Raw genomic sequence first — 17,484 nt, forward strand, 5'->3', positions numbered from 1 at the left:
TATCATGTCAACCTAAAGTTGCACACACTTTAACCTAAAGGGAGCAGTAGGCGTGTTCGATAATTGCCAGGGCACACCGAGAAGACTGCGTGGCTGCAGGCTCTGTGGCACTCTGGAACCGGAGCATTTTAAACATGCTATGACTGAGGGCAAAGCTTTGGCACCCTTGGGCGCAACCTGTGTCTTGCCATTGGTGCAGACAGGGGGCCTGATTTACAAAGCCTTTTTCAATACCGTTTTCCAATTCAAAAGTGTTCTTGTAAATCTGGCCCATGGAGCGCATTTGATTTCATGATTTGTGGCGAGGCTATATCGATGGAAATTATCTATCGCTTACCCAAATTATGAGCAAATGTGATTGCCATCCTCAAGCTGCTTTTGTAAATCCTTATTAGTATATTAAGTCAGTTTGAACTATGGGCTTTTGGGTGCTGATTTTTAAATGCACTTCTTTCTGTGTCTATGAGCAATGTGAAGAATGTGTTGGCAAGTCTGTTTTTTTACTAATTCGCTGCAGACCTTTCATTCCCAGCACTTTAGAATTGGTTGGCGTCTGCCAACTGTTTTCTTCGTTGTAATCATGTTAGAGCTGGGTGGTATGTATAATAAGAATACGACGGTATAAAAACCTAATCGGTAGTATTACACAAACAAAATGAAATTAAAAAAAATATAACTGTAAACGCTGCATGCTAGGATGGTAGGCCGTGTTGAATTGTAATTGCTGCCTACCATGCGAGCCGCATATTCAGCATTCAATTGCACACGTATAATGCCATGCAAGCATTTCATTCACATTATGCCACTCATTAAAATGGGCTCATCCTATTATGTTATCTTCGACTTTCCAGCTTCATTCCCCTGCAATTCTCTTCTCTTTTTCTTGAGAGTTAATGATTTTTTTTTATTTTTCATACAAAAACAGTACATTCAAAACAGATCTACCATGGAACTCTTCTTTTTCGCTATATTCTTCTCTTCTCCTCGCCTTTTAGTTTTGCCTTCCTTCGCCCCACCCCCTCCACCCCCCCCCACACACGTCCTTGTCTCTCTCCCTTCCTCTCCTACCCTCGTCCTCTTTCTCACTAGCATGCACACTCCCTCACTCACTGCCTCTCCCTCTCTCTCCCTCTACAGCTGCCGAGCGCCTCCCAGCAGAATGCATCGGGCCCGGACAGCAGCCATGGCACCCCATCCGGCCCTCTCCAGAACGGCGGCAGCGCTCTGATCTCGGGGTGAGTAAATGCACCAGAGGCAGGGGCGCCCCATCCGTCACTGTCTGGGGGGAAGCTGGGCCCTCCACTGCCTGTATTAAATTCACTCTCAGCAGCGAATGCAAGCGAGTCAACTCCTTACTATCTGAAACTGCCGTAAGAAGATATGGTAAGCTTTAATAAATGAAGCTTGATAAACCATCACAAATACAGTCCGATATTCTGATGCAGCTGTCCCTGATATCGATCTGTGTGCTTTGCCAAATGTAGCATCTCCGTTCATGCACGCGTTCCACTTTTGCATAATCTTTTCAAACTATATGACTGCTTCTCGGTCGCTAAATCATACTTCTGAACCGACGCAGGGCCGGCCCCAGTCATGGGCAGTCTGTGCGGCTGGCCAGGGCCCCGCGGCCATAGGGGCGCAACGTGTCACCTCTCGAGGCAAAATGCCCCCTCCCAGCTGCCCACTGGATGCTGCAGGCCTCCTAAGCATTGCTCATCACTTTCTTTCTTAAAGCAGAGCATTTAAAGCATGTGTTATTGACTAGTGATGGCCTATTTAAAAGACCATTGTTTTGGGCAAGACATTCTTAACGTTTCCGTGTTAAGAACTCCAAAGGGGCATTTTTATTTTGAAATTAATAGCAAAGCGACGGAAGGTTGTGTAAAATCTGCGCTCTGTCGCCGCTCCCACCCCCAGGACAATTGAGCATATCTCACAAAACTGTTTTCAACTATCTGCCTTATTTTCACTGTTAATTTTGCTAACATTTGAAGACCTGAAACATTGCTTACTTCCCTGCCTCAAACCCTCCCAGGTAAATGGGCTCTATCGCCAGGGCTCAAGTCGATGGTACATGCGGGTGGAGGGAGTCCATGCACTTTTTTCTTATGACTGACGCTGGACGCGGTGTGTAAAATGAGAAACATTGGCTGTCTTCTTTTGAACTTATGAATTTACGCTGTCAGCGGCTGGTTCACTTCACGGTCCTGCAACTTCACCACTGCACCAGATAAACTGATGAAAAATAGCAAACAACTAAAGGTGAAACGTCACATTTTGGGATTGCACGTTCCAGGGAAAACATTACAGGGGTCAAGTGCTGAAATTTAAAGCGGGGGACTCATCAACAAATGCAATGGGATGTGACGTCGCCAGAAATGGGCATATGAAGGTGAAATATTCACTTTTCATCAAATTGGCTTTGCGTAACCACCCAAATTGCACAGCACGAATGGCATTCGCCTCTCATAAAATCACACACACACACAAAACCAAGAGAGGTTATTTTCTTCTAATAGTATTTTTGAAAACTAAAAAGGTGTGCATGTTTTAAACTCCAAGAACCAATACACATGTTTTCCCTGGGACTTGTAGTACCGAAATGGGACAGCTTACCTTTAGTTGTTTGTTATTCCTCAACAGGTTCTATAATGCAGTGGTGAAGTGTCTGACCTGAAACCCCAATGACTGTGCTTCAGTCCCCGAGGTCGGATTTAATTCATAAGTCAAAGAGGACATTCATTGTTTCTCATTTTAGCTGGGGAGGGACTGAGTCCACCCACGTGTACCCTCGACTTGAGCCCTGATTGTTGGAATTTACAACATGCACACTTTTAACGTTTTCAAAACACTATTAGAAGAAAATAACCTCTCTTGGGTGTGTGTGCGTTTGTTTTATGAATGGCAAAAGTTGTGCGTCCTGTGCAATTTGTATGGTTATGCAAAGCCAATTGAATGAAATGTGCATATTCCACCTTGATATGCTAATTTCTGGTGATGTCACTACCATTGTGTTTGTTAATGAGTCCCCCCACTTTTCTTTTTAGGATTTGACCCCTGTCTATCGCACTATAAGCAATCCTGCAGTAGATGCAACCTGCCAATCCCTGCCCTGACATCCTTGGAACCTGCTCGGAGTTTATTTCTTTTGACAGCCAAAATAATCCTTATCTGGAGCTTTTGAAATGAAAGCATCTTGCTAGTCTGGACAGTATCTCCAATTATGCACACAATAATAATAAAAACAATGGTGAAAAGCCTGCAAAAACAGCAGTTAACCTCAGTTAGCAAAACACAATCACCATATTTCTGCAATGCCTTCCATAGTCAGGTGGTGTTTTCAAACATTTAAAAAAAATACGTTTTACAAACAATATTTCTACCAATTTCATCTGAGAAGACATATGTTCAAGTTCCTGAATTGCAGACTGGTTCCAAATCCCAGCTTCTACACCCAAAGTGTGTGCTGCCGGCCAAATCCTTTTATCTCACTATGCCTTCTCTGCCAAAATTAAAAGTCTCTGGGCCTCATTACACGGAAGGCGGTAAGGGTTAACGGTCACCGGTAATGGTACCGGTGACCGTTAACCCTTACCGCTTTACTACGAGGTCCCTTTGCGGGTTGGTATTTTAACGCCTGCTTTTTAGCTGGCGTTAAAAACCAACCCGCAAAGGGACCAGGGTGCTAATTACAGTACCGCAATTTGCGGTACCGTAATTAGCACCTTTCCCATTCCCATAGAGCCCTATGGGGCAAAAATGGGAATGGGGAAGGGCAATGGGGTAAGGGGGAATTACCACCCTGCCAACCTTGGAATAGGGCGGTAATTCCCCTTTCCTCCAAGGCGGTGCCGGTATTTTACCGGCATGGACCAAGGTGCTAATAGCACCTTGGTCCACCGCCTACCGTGTAATGAGGCCCTATATAAGGTATTCAGCACACACTGTCTGATACTTCATAAAGCCTCACTCCTGATATTGCTAAATAGGTCAATATTAATAATGACTGGACACCAGTTTATTTGTCTCCTGCCTTAGTCATGACAACGTCTTTGTAATGCAACTTTCCATTATACCGTTGTGCATTTATAATATGATTTTCTGTAATATCACTTATATCACTATTTATGCAGATAAGGGCCCTGCAAATCCTAGTTCCGGCCCTGACCCCATGTCATGAAGAAGTGCAGAAAAATAATAGTGTGCCCCCATTTTCCCGAGATTACAATCTCCTTCAAGTTAAGCAAAATTGAAGGCTGAGAACACCTCCAATGTTAGCTGGTAGGTTAGCTGTCGTTGTTAATGCACCTGCTGCTATCTTCTTTTTGTACCCTGAATCCTTTTAGCCTTCGAAGCAGGGAAGGAATTGGGTCGGAACAAGATGGAGCTGCATCCTGCCAAAAACTGTGTTGCCGGAGCACCGTTCTGTGTAGACCTGAGGCCCAACCCACATCTCCCCTCCCCTGCCCAAGTTGAGGAAGCTCTCGGCCCCTTGCTGCAGCAGTCTCCTGAACACTGTGCTGTTCAATGTCTCAATGTGTCCAGCGAGCAGCAACATGCAAAAACCTCAAACTGTATCTGAAAGGCTTTCTCACCAGGTCAAGTCAAACTCGAACAATGAAACCGTCCAAAGCTTATGTCAGATATGTTTCATGCTTTGCACACATTTTTCTGTCATGGTGCCTATTATGACAGATGAAAAGAGCATCATACCAAGTGTGCTTTGCCTGCTCAGAAGCAATGCACATTTTAATTACAATCACAGGCATGTTTGATACATGTATAATTATTCTAATGTTCCCAGAATGCACTTTGTTTTTATGCAAAGCAGCCAGTATTCGATCTATATGCAGGTTCTGCCTGCATAGATAATTGACTCCCCAAAATAATGTAGAGTGCTGATGTTGGCTGTAGTCCAAAACCTCTGGCTAGAGTTGCAGAACCCTGATATATAGAAGATGTCCAGGTGTGGACCTTATGTTTGTTTTATACGATTTGCCACAGAATTAGAATTATTGTTAAGGATACAGGGACCATTCGTTTTTAAGTGTTGATTTTTGTGAGATTGTTTGGGTGCATATTTATGAATTCTTTCAACCTATTTATTTATTTATTTGGTTGTTTATAGTTCACAGAACGTATACAACGTATCCAAGCAGTAATTAAAAATACACATAAAACTATACAGTACATGTCATTAATTACAGAGCAACTTACTGTAAATAAATACAACTTTTCACGTATTGTTTACGAGCACATAATACAAGGGTATTTTTATTGTACAGTTTGTGGTCCTTGTGGAAAATAAAATACACATTGTTGGATACTAATATTCACTGAGAACTCGTTTTGAATATAAGTAGCAACAGTCTTCTTTGGGGATTGTATATTGTATTGCCCAATGTTCCCAGCAAACCGAGGATGAGCCTGGTGCACTAAATGAAAGGTTTCACCAAATAACTAGTGACCTGTTTTTGTTTTTTCACTGAAACAACAAATATGTACAGCACTCCATTTAACATGTGTTCCGAGGAACATATTCACAGTCTATGGGTATGTTAAAGTCGACATATATTATGACAGATTATTGGAGAGCATCTTAGTCTTCTTCAGGGCACAGTTTATATAATTTAAAAAAAAAAATATTGAGTTATTATAATGGGCCTCATTACGACCCTGGCGCTAAGTGAAAAACGATGGCGGTAAAAGATTACCGCCATCGTTTTCCGCTAGGTCCGATTATGACCCCTGACCGTTAACTACGAGCCATTAGCGGCATCGTAGTTAACGCTGCCGCTAACTGCACCAAGGACGCGCGCACACGGCATCCCACACCGTAATCACCGCCATGGCGGAAAGGTACGCGAATGCCGACCCAAGCGGACATGCACCTAACGCCATCACCCAGCCCGTAAAGTACCTTACCGCCATGGCGCTAGTAACGCCATCGCGAACCAACCGTAAAGGGCCTTGTGCAGTGAATCCAGCTGCCACAGGTGCACAGAATCAGCACAGGTGGAGGCAATACAGACTCAGGAAGTAGTAAAAGAGCACACCCAACCCCTTCCCAGACCCAGTCACACTCCACAATGATACCAATAGGACTAGCAATGTTGGGGCAGGAGGACCTGATAGCAATGCAAGTGCTACAACTTCAACAACAACAACAACAACAGGCTGCACAGAGGAGACGCAGGAGGAGAAGGAGGGCAAGGCAGGGCCAGCAAGCCCCACCAGCACAGCCAGTGCCACCACAGAGGCAGCCCCCAATCCCACGCATCCGAGCCAGTCCATTCAACCTCACCGCTGAGCAGATCCACACCCTGTACCGACTGGACCGGGACACCATCACCACCATTGTGGACATGATACACAACGACATTGTCAGCATGATTGAAACACCCACCGCCATCCCCCCCTACTGAAGATAGTGTCTGTGCTCCACTTCCTGGCCACAGGCACCTACCAGCACACAGTGGGGCACTTGCATGGCATATCACAACCATTATTCTCACGTGCACTGATCCAAGTGCTCGATGCCCTCCACAAGCACACAGACGACCACATCTCATTGCCGCGGTCTGCCCAGGAGATTGCTAACACCAAAGTGGGTTTCCATGCACTAGCTGGCATACCTGGTTGCATTGGTGCCATCGACTGCACCCATGTGGAATTGGTGGTCCCACATGCCATGGAGGTACCGTACCGCAACCGTAAACTATCTAACCAATCAACGTGCAAATGCTCTGTGACTCCAACAGGATCTTCACACATTGTTGTGCCCGATTCCCCGGATCAACCCATGATTCAATGGTCCTGAGGAACTCCACAATACCATGCTACATGGAGCGACATGCAGGCCCAAGATCCTGGCTACTCGGTGAGTCTAATGTCATGAGCATGGAAATGCGAAGTGGGTAGGTGATCGACGTACCAATGCATACTTCACCTGGCAGAAAGGGGGGGGATGATGCATACTTCACCTGGCTGCGGCTAGCAGTAGCCAGACCATACCCTGAGGCAGCACTTACGTCATCTGACAACTGTATACATGATGCCTGACCTAAGCAGCCCTAACATGGGAATGAAGGTGTGTCCCAACCATGACACAACCATCTGCAAGTGTATTGTACAAAATGTGACAACATTGACTCCAACGAATAGCAGCTACATGCACGTCACCAAACACCATCTACTGATAGGCCTGTCCCCCATAACTGCGCACAAAGGAGGCACATGACGGACAGGAACATCAATACACCACAACTCAGACAGCAAGGCCCACAAACTGTCCACATTGACATCAGTATTGTTCACTGGGGTCATAATGTGCCAGACATCCATGTTGCAATCATGTGAGCGTTGACCTCACAGGACACGTGCCAGGTCACCTGAAATACGGCCTGAACGGACACAGTGGATGTGCACTCACAAGGCACTTGTCACCCCTTCATTGTGACTTGGGATGCAAAACAGTACATGAGAGCCATGAACATATACCGGTTGCATAGTGTGAATCCATTAGTGCGACTAAAAGTGGTGCAAAGTAACAGTCTAATGCAAGGCATGGCGTCACGTCATGTTCAGTAATCATTCTCATCCCTGACACATACATTGTTGTCCACTTACAGGTGATGCAGGCTATCCCCTGAAGAGGTGGCTCCTTACACCAGTCCGGAACCTACAGAACCAGCATGAGGAGGACTTCAACCGTGCCCATGCACGTACCCGTGTGGTGATTGAGCAGGCATTCGGCCTACTGAAGGCACGTTTCCGCTGCCTCTGCAGGTCTGGCGGGGCACTCCTGTACCGCTATGAGAAGGTTTGCGAAGATTGTGATGGCATGTGTCATGCTACACAATATGTGTCATGATCTCTGCTTCCAAAAGATCAGGACTTGCCCGACTCCCTTGGAAGCAGACCCATAACCCCGGTTCCGAGTGCCAGCCAGTCCCAATTGGGACCTTTTGGACCCTGTCCTGGCGCCAGTGGCACCAGGCTCATAAAGATGCCCAGTCCCAGCGCTGGAAGCGCCGGGCTCATAATGCTTGGGTGGACTTACCTGCAGCAAACCATGCTGCTTACTTACCTGCCAGTTGAACCCCTGATCCTCTTCTGTTTGGGACTACTTTTCCTGTTGGGTGGGGCAGGAGCCACTCCCTAGGTTCAGAACACTGGAACTCTTCTGGAAAGCAGGAACTCTTTTCTTAGGCGTGGCTGTGGAAGGAGACTACTAAGCACTACAGGAGGCTATTTAAACCACACCCGATGGATGAATCTTGCTTTGCGTTATTCTGCATTCTCTGCAGCAGAACGCTCATCGTGTCTTCTGCTTCTGATCCTGGGCCTAAGGGAACAAAGGCTTACCATCCTGGAATCCAGTCTTCAGCAGCACCCGTAAAGACAAAGAAAGAACAGGTTAGCACTACGGTCTTCAGTGGCAGCGCATCTCTTACCTGGTCCATCGGCTGTCACCAACGCCTCGCGCTGCATTCCGGCATCTGAAAGACAAAGGCTTACCTACTCTTCGCATGCTCCGGAGGTCTTCGCACTGCATTCCGGCATCTGAAAGACAAAAGCTTACCAGCTCTTCGCACACTCCGGAGGCCTTCGGCGCTGCATCCCGCATCTGAAAGACAAAAGAAGGTGCGTTTAAAGACATTGGGCAACTTTATTACTCACGTGCCATTACTCCTTCCCACGCCGAATCCAGTGGGTATTCCAGCACCCTTCAGCTTCTCTAAAGCTCCGAACTTGTACCTGCAAGATAAAAGGGACAGTTAGTGCGCATCGTGAAGCAGGCTACAAGCGCTTACTTACGTGCTTCCAGGCGCTTCTATTCCTCACGCGGGTTCGATCCTCAACTCTCATCAGCCCGCCATCCGCCATCGCCGGAACCCTGCAAAACAAGAGATATCATTACAAAAGACTTTTAAGACATTTGAAGTGCCCAGAACTTACCGTTCGTGCAGTTAACGACGGACAGCAGTCCTCTGAGGTCAAGAGGCCTGCACCCTTATCCAGTGAAGAAGCTGGTTACGGCACCCTGCCCCGAGGCAGATGGAGAGCTCGGCGTTCACTTACCTAAGGTGAGGGTGTTAACCTTTGGGGTTCTACAGGAGAAGAGAAAGGGAAGAGGAGAGAGGCACCCAATAACCCCAGTTCATTAATCCCATATTTTCTATCTGCAGACATCTTACTCTTCGAGTCAGACATACAGTGCACAGAGGTCCAGCCCAAAGAGCCAACCGTGTGTTACACATCACCTTTGAAGATACGGCATTCACCCAGTCAAGACAGGCGCCTCTGCGGGAATCAGGTGAGCGTTACAGAACGCAAAGCCTATCGCAAAACTCCCACCCAGGCGCTATGGAAACCTCGGATACCGACCAGCTAGCCCAGTTACTTGGGGAACTAAGAGCAGAAGTGCATGCAGCCCGTCGGGAAACGAATGCTCTAAGAAGGGAACTGATTATTTCCAAGGAGCGAACAGACGATCTCGCTAGACAATTGCTACAGTCACAAGCCGGACAAACTCCGTTACCCGCATCAGGGGCAAATATTCCTTCAACATCCTCTACGAACCCAGTGCAGATCAACCTACCTGGGAATGTACCTCTGGCTCCGCCCGAACGATTTTCTGGTGACCCAAAGAGGTTTGCAGTATTTATTAATCAGTGCCGGTTGCACTTCTTATGCCGGCCAGCAGCCTTTCCAACTGATCAAGCTAAGGTAGCTTTCGTGCTTTCGTACCTTAGTGGCAATGCGGCAGACTGGTCGATCCCTCTAGTTAATCAAGATGATCCGGTTCTCCATGATTTTCGAGCTTTTCAGCTCAGTATGGAAAAACTGTTTGCAAGACATTCACAGGGGCAGGCCTTGGACAATGAGCTCCTTTCACTGCGACAGGGTAATCAAGACCTTTTGGCTTATATTGCGTCTTTCAACAGACTGATAGTGGAAACCCGATGGCCTGAGGACAAAAGGATTACGCTGTTTTATAGAGGTCTACGTGGAGAGCTCAAAGATGTGTTAGCCCAAGTAGTGAATCCCCCGCAAGACTGTTCGGACTATATTGACTTAGTCGTTCAAATTGACCACAGACTGCAGAACAGGAAGGCCGATCGTTCCAAGTTTGATGCTCGAGTATTTTCCAAACCACCAACTCCTACCAAAGGAGTAGACTCCGGGGAACCCATGCAAATAGGGGGCCTGAAAGGACCACTAACACAAAAGGAGCTTGAAAGGAGAAAACAGCTGAAATTATGCCTCTATTGCGGAAACCCGGGGCACTTTCTTCGAGACTGTCCGGTGAAACCAGCCAAGAAGGCAGTAGGAGCTGCAGTTACCAGGGTCACAAACTCTGAGCAGGGAAACGACCTCGCCCGACAAGAATAGAGGTCCTCTTGCCGAGCGTTAAAACCAGTTCCGTGACCTCGCATTTCGTGATACCTATGGTCCTCATTAGCCCTGAACATCCGGATCGATTACATGCGATTGAAGCTTACGTCGACAGCGGTGCCATCGGCAATTATGTGGATCATGAAATGGTTTTGAGGATGAATCTGACTCTTTGTCCAAAGGCTGTAAAGGACGTCATTACTACGGTGGATGGTACGGAGATAGCCTCCGGACCAGTAACGCATACCACCCAAGAAGTGACGCTAGTAAGTCAAGATGGACACCATGAGAAGATCGTGTTCGATGTGATCAAGGCCCCCCAGTTCCAGATTATTCTAGGAATTCCTTGGTTAGAGAAGCACAATCCTCAGATCGATTGGCGAGCAAGAACGGTTCAGTTTCCAGAATGTGTCTCCACTTGTCACCCTCGACCTGGTGTTTCACTGGCAGCAATTTCCTTGGAGGCTCCTCAGTTAACTCCTGAATACCTAGAATTCCAAGATGTTTTCCGGAAGGATCAGGCTAACTCTCTACCTCCTCATAGGTCTTATGACTGCCAGATAGACCTGATACCTGGATCTACTCCTCCTTGTAGTAGAATTTATGCCCTCACCGAGCCTGAGAATCTTCACCTCCGACAATACCTGGATCAATACCTAGCGAATGGGTTTATTCGTCCTTCCAAGTCCCCTGCTTCCTCAGCTTTGTTCTTCGTTCCAAAAAAAGAAGGGGACCTTAGAACTTGTATAGATTATCGCGCCCTGAACCAGATCACCGTTAAGAATAGATATCCGTTACCTTTGATCCCTGAACTCCTGGACCAAGTCAGAAAAGCATGCATATATACAAAGCTGGATCTTAGAGGAGCCTACCACTTGGTACGAGTAAAAGAGGGCGATGAATGGAAGACGGCCTTCCGCACCAAGTATGGGCTATTTGAATATCAGGTCATGCCCTTCGGACTTTGCAATGCCCCGGCCGCCTTTCAATATTTTATGAACGATGTCCTCAGAGAGCTCATAGATGTGTGTGTTGTTGTTTACATTGACAACATCCTCGTTTATTCTTCATCGGAAACTGAACATCGGAAACACGTGAAAATGGTCCTCGAGAGATTGCGTCAACACAAACTTTTCGCTAAGTTGGAAAAATGTGTTTTCAACGTGACTGAAGTTGAATTCTTGGGATTCATATTATCACCTAGCGGAGTGCGTATGGATTCAAAGAAGGTCGATGCAATTCTCAAATGGCCATCGCCATCCTCCGTAAAAGGTGTTCAAAGCATGTTAGGCTTCGCTAACTTTTACCGCAGGTTTATCCCCGAATTCTCTCGAATAGTCCAGCCCATCACCGCCTTGTTAAAGAAAAACAAACGTTTTGAATGGTCTACCGAGGCGGAACAAGCTTTCCAGAATTTGAAGACTAGATTTATCTCTGCACCGATCTTAAAACATCCTCGCCCAGAACTCCCCTACATCGTTGAAACTGATGCTTCGAGCCTTGCCATGGGGGCAGTTCTATCACAAAAGGACCCAGTAACCAATCAGTTGCATCCCGTGGCATTTTGGTCCCGCAAATTCTCGCCTCCTGAAATCAATTACACTATTACTGATAAGGAACTTCTAGCTATCAAGTCCACCTTTAAGGCTTGGCGGCATTATCTTCTGGGGGCCCGACACACCGTTACTGTGATTACAGATCACCGAAACCTGCAATATTTGAAAACCGCAAAAGCTCAATCCTCTAGGCAACTCCGTTGGGCACTAGTCTTTGCCGAGTTTGACTTCATAATTACCTATCGACCTGGTACAAAAAACAGTAAAGCTGATGCCCTTTCTCAGATGGGAGTGGAAGAACATTTGATCAATCCTAAACCTGTACCTATCATTCCCGAACAAAGAATTCTAGGTGTAATCGCCACACAATCCATAGAGGAAGTTAAGGATAAAGCCAGGCTACTGGTAACTCCAGCAGACATACAGAATTGGCATCTGCAGGGAAAGGACTTTACGGTGAAGGACAACCTATTATATTTCCAAGAACGGTTATACCTGCCCAGCACAGATTTACAGAAAAAGGTAATCTCTTGTTATCACGATTCTTTAATGGAAGGACATCCCGGTATGACCAAGACCTCGGAAAAGATCAAGCGCTACTTCTGGTGGCCGTCTTGGAAAAAAGATATCAGAAACTTTATAATGTCCTGTGGAGTATGCGCCCAAAACAAGAGTCAAAAGGAAAAACCAGCCAGCCTCTTACGCCCTATTGACATCCCGCCTCGCCCTTGGCATATGCTTTCTATGGACTTCATCACCGATCTACCTCCATGCTCCGGATACAATACGATCCTAGTAATCGTGGACCTATTCTCCAAGATGGCGCATTTCATTCCACTCAAAGGCTTACCAACAGCAGCAACTCTGGCCCGAGAATTTCTCGAAAACATCGTCCGACTGCACGGTTTTCCTTCAGTTCTAATTTCGGATCGAGGTAGTCAATTTATTTCTCATTTTTGGCGAAGTTGCTGTCGGTCGGCTCAAATTGATGTGAGACTTTCGACCAGCCACCACCCTCAAACCGACGGACAAACCGAGAGGACCAATCAAACTCTGGAACAGTATTTGCGCTGCATGCTACAACAAACTGAAAAAACTTGGAAAGATATCCTTTGGATAGCCGAATATGCCTACAATAACTCTGTCCACTCGGGAACTGGGAAGACCCCGTTTTTTCTTTTATACGGTAGTCACCCTCGAACCTCGGAGTTGGATCCACTCCAAGATCTTGGAACACCAGCAGTAGACCACCTGCATTCTACAATCACCCAAGCCTTTAAGGAAGCCGTTTCTCACCTTCAAAGGGCTAAAGAACAATACAAGAAAGGAGCAGACCAACATCGGAAGGAAGCCCCCCAATATCAAGTAGGAGATCAAGTCTGGTTATCCACCAAATATCTACCTCTAAAAGGACCACGCACATTCAACCCAAGATACCTTGGTCCCTATTCCATCACTACCATAGTAAATCCAGTAGCGGTCAAGTTGGACTTGCCCCCTCACATGAAGATACATCCGGTCTTCCACGTCTCTCTATTAAAACCCGTGCAACCTCAAACCCGACTAACTACATCTCCAAAACCTATTCTAGTTGATGGAGAACTCGAGTTTGAAGTCAAAAGCATCCTGGATTCCAAGATCTCAAAATCTAAACTATTTTACCTGATTGACTGGAAAGGCTACGGTCCCCAAGAAAGATCCTGGGAACCTGCAGAATATGTCCACGCGCCTCGTCTAATCAAAAGATTTCATCGAACATTTCCTAACAAGCCCAAACCCCCGGAGAAGCCCGGTTTGGGAGGGGCCTTGAGGGGGGGTGCTGTCATGATCTCTGCTTCCAAAAGATCAGGACTTGCCCGACTCCCTTGGAAGCAGACCCATAACCCCGGTTCCGAGTGCCAGCCAGTCCCAATTGGGACCTTTTGGACCCTGTCCTGGCGCCAGTGGCACCAGGCTCATAAAGATGCCCAGTCCCAGCGCTGGAAGCGCCGGGCTCATAATGCTTGGGTGGACTTACCTGCAGCAGACCATGCTGCTTACTTACCTGCCAGTTGAACCCCTGATCCTCTTCTGTTTGGGACTACTTTTCCTGTTGGGCGGGGCAGGAGCCACTCCCTAGGTTCAGAACACTGGAACTCTTCTGGAAAGCAGGAACTCTTTTCTTAGGCGTGGCTGTGGAAGGAGACAACTAAGCACTACAGGAGGCTATTTAGACCACACCCGATGGATGTATCTTGCTTTGCGTTATTCTGCATTCTCTGCAGCAGAACGCTCATCGTGTCTTCTGCTTCTGATCCTGGGCCTAAGGGAACAAAGGCTTACCATCCTGGAATCCAGTCTTCAGCAGCACCTGTAAAGACAAAGAAAGAACAGGTTAGCACTACGGTCTTCAGTGGCAGCGCATCTCTTACCTGGTCCATCGGCTGTCACCAACGCCTCGCGCTGCATTCCGGCATCTGAAAGACAAAGGCTTACCTACTCTTCGCATGCTCCGGAGGTCTTCGCACTGCATTCCGGCATCTGAAAGACAAAAGCTTACCAACTCTTCGCACGCTCCGGAGGCCTTCGGCGCTGCATCCCGCATCTGAAAGACAAAAGAAGGTGCGTTTAAAGACATTGGGCAACTTTATTACTCACGTGCCATTACTCCTTCCCACGCCGAATCCAGTGGGTATTCCAGCACCCTTCAGCTTCTCTAAAGCTCCGAACTTGTACCTGCAAGATAAAAGGGACAGTTAGTGCGCATCGTGAAGCAGGCTACAAGCGCTTACTTACGTGCTTCCAGGTGCTTCTATTCCTCACGCGGGTTCGATCCTCAACTCTCATCAGCCCGCCATCCGCCATCGCCGGAACCCTGCAAAACAAGAGATATCATTACAAAAGACTTTTAAGACATTTGAAGTGCCCAGAACTTACCGTTCGTGCAGTTAACGACGGACAGCAGTCCTCTGAGGTCAAGAGGCCTGCACCCTTATCCAGTGAAGAAGCTGGTTACGGCACCCTGCCCCGAGGCAGATGGAGAGCTCGGCGTTCACTTACCTAAGGTGAGGGTGTTAACCCTGTGTGGTTCTACAGGAGAAGAGAAAGGGAAGAGGAGAGAGGCACCCAATAACCCCAGTTCATTAATCCCATATTTTCTATCTGCAGACATCTTACTCTTCGAGTCAGACATACAGTGCACAGAGGTCCAGCCCAAAGAGCCAACCGTGTGTTACACATCACCTTTGAAGTTACGGCATTCACCCAGTCAAGACCGGCGCCTCTGCGGGAATCAGGTGAGCGTTACAATATGTGCGTCAGACGAAATGTGCTCCTGCCCCCTGACGCAGACCTGCAACCACCTGGCGATGAGGATGATGAGGGTGGGGATGGTGCAGCACCTCAAGGAGGCAGCGATGCACAGGAGGGGCGTGAAATGCGTCAGAATCTCATTGACCAATGCTTCTAGCACACACGTCGTGTGCGTGTGACATGGAGAGGGCACTCGGGCCAATGTGTGTGTCTTGAAAATGCACACTGCGGACTATTCAACAATAAAGCACACATACGCAATGAGCAATGTCCACACATATGATTTGTGCAAAACGAAAAAGTGTATTGTGATTTCAAAAAGGAATGACACACCCCCTCCACCCTCCCACCTCCCCCCTGAACACCCCAACACACCCCCTCCACCCTCCCACCTCCTCCCTGAACACCCCAACACACCCCCTCCACCCTCCCACCTCCCCCCTGAACACACCCCCTCCACCCTCCCACCATCCCCCTGAACACCCCAACACACCCCCTCCACCCTCCCACCTCCCCCCTAAACATCCCAACACACCCCCTCCACCCTCCCACCACCCCCCTGGAATCCCTATGAAGGTGTGGTACTGTCTGTGCAGCAGTGTGTGAAGGAGTCCTGCTCAACTGTCCAGCCACTACTGACAGTCCCCTCCCCTGACCCCCGGGGCACCCCTGCCCGTGCTGCGCAGATTCCTCCCAGATCTGCGGATGGGGCTGCTCTGTGCCGAGCTGGTTGATGAGGAGGGTCCTGGCTGCACGATTGGACGCGTGTCCATAATGGCCTGTACTAGTTCTGTGGGGACGTGCCGCACAGCAGCGAGCTCTGTACAGATGTCCTTTGTGGAGGACTCAATGGCATCCGTGACTCGGTCCGCACTTCTCTCCATGGCAACACTTGCACCCCCACACTCTGCTACGTGTTCATTAAGGAGGGTGGATAGCTGCTGCTGGCGGGTGACTATCTCTTGCAGGGTCTGCTGGTTGCGCTGGCTCATGCCCAGTGGCATTGCCATGTCCATTGGGCTGCTCGCCTCAGGCTGCGGGGATGGGGTGGCTGGCCAATCCTCGGCCTCCGAATGCCCCTGTGTGGCATCTGCCTGCAGGGGGCTTAGGGATGTGTGGGGGGAATGTGGGTGGGCAGTGGGGCTTCCATCATCGATGTCCTCGATGCTCCCTGCCTCACTGTCTGAGGATGCTGCTATGGCAGCAATTTCCCCCAGGGTGCTGCTCGTAGCGGAGCCTGTCCTTTCGGTGGGCACAATTGTTGACGTGTGCGGTGCTGCTGCTGCGTCTCCGATGACTGTTGTGGTGGCTGTCACTGGCCTGGCCTCTTCCCCTGGCAGGGTTTGTGGCTGCTGGTGTTTTTTTCCAGGGACGGCTGAGGTGGAGGCTTGCGGCCTTGCCACTGTTGTCCTGGCCCTCTTGGTGGATCTGGAGGCAGTGGTGTCCTCATCTTGGAGGTCTGAATCAGAGCCTGTGGTGGAGCAAAGGTGGGATACTGTTATTGAAGGGTCTGCGGACATTGGCCGTGCATTGTGACGAGTGACATCTTAACAGTAGGTACATGCAGAACATTTCCGGCAGGGGCATACAGGTTTTGTGCCTTTTGTGTGGAAGTTGCATGGTGGTATGTTGGTGCCAGCAGTTAGGGTGTGCATGCTGCATGTGTGCAGGGTGTATTCCGGATGTGTCTGTGGGCATTCTCCTGCCGATGTGTTGCATATGCACTATGGGTCAACATGGTACTTCACATGATTGAACTTTGTTGCTTTTAGCATGGCTTGATTTGGTCACCTACCTGCATCTCCAGATGTCGGGACTCCTCTCTCCATCCCTCCGACTCCTTCGATGCTCTCCATCCCAATGGTGGAGGCACATATTTCTTCCCATGCCTGAAGCTTGATGGGGGATTCTGATCCACCCCCGGTTGCCGTCCCCAGGTTCCGGTTTGCTGAGAGTATGCTCCGGACCTGTAGCCTCAGATCGTCCCAGCGCTTCCTGCACTGCTGTGCAGTGCGGGGTATGGCCCCCACCGCACTGACACGCTGTGCCACCAAGGCCCATATGGCCTTCTTTTGGACTATTGCCGGCCTGGTCATCTGCGTGGAAAATACTACTGCAGCATTGTCCTGCAGTGTCTCGGCAAGCATGGTGAGCTCCTCACGTGTAAAGCGGTCCTGGCGCTGCCGGTCGCATGCCTTCTTCACAACTTTCAGCATTTTTGGGTGGGTAGTAGGGT

The 17,484-nt window shown here is 48.4% G+C and overlaps 1 protein-coding gene across 3 annotated transcripts in view; it reads left to right on the top strand.

Annotated features, from left to right (window-relative positions):
- The window catches only part of CBLC (Cbl proto-oncogene C), a 699,319-nt gene that overhangs the window by 560,615 nt on the left and 121,220 nt on the right, over positions 1-17,484 (top strand). For all 3 annotated transcript variants that reach the window (XM_069640996.1, XM_069640995.1, XM_069640994.1), the window contains one exon: positions 1,138-1,235. In XM_069640996.1, the coding sequence (XP_069497097.1) occupies positions 1,138-1,235 (98 nt within the window). The remainder of the gene's footprint in view (positions 1-1,137; positions 1,236-17,484) is intronic.

The sequence above is a fragment of the Ambystoma mexicanum genome, chromosome 1q (assembly GCF_040938575.1).
Source record: "Ambystoma mexicanum isolate Mex_15411 chromosome 1q, UKY_AmexF1_1, whole genome shotgun sequence".
Taxonomy (NCBI): Eukaryota; Metazoa; Chordata; class Amphibia; order Caudata; family Ambystomatidae; genus Ambystoma; species Ambystoma mexicanum.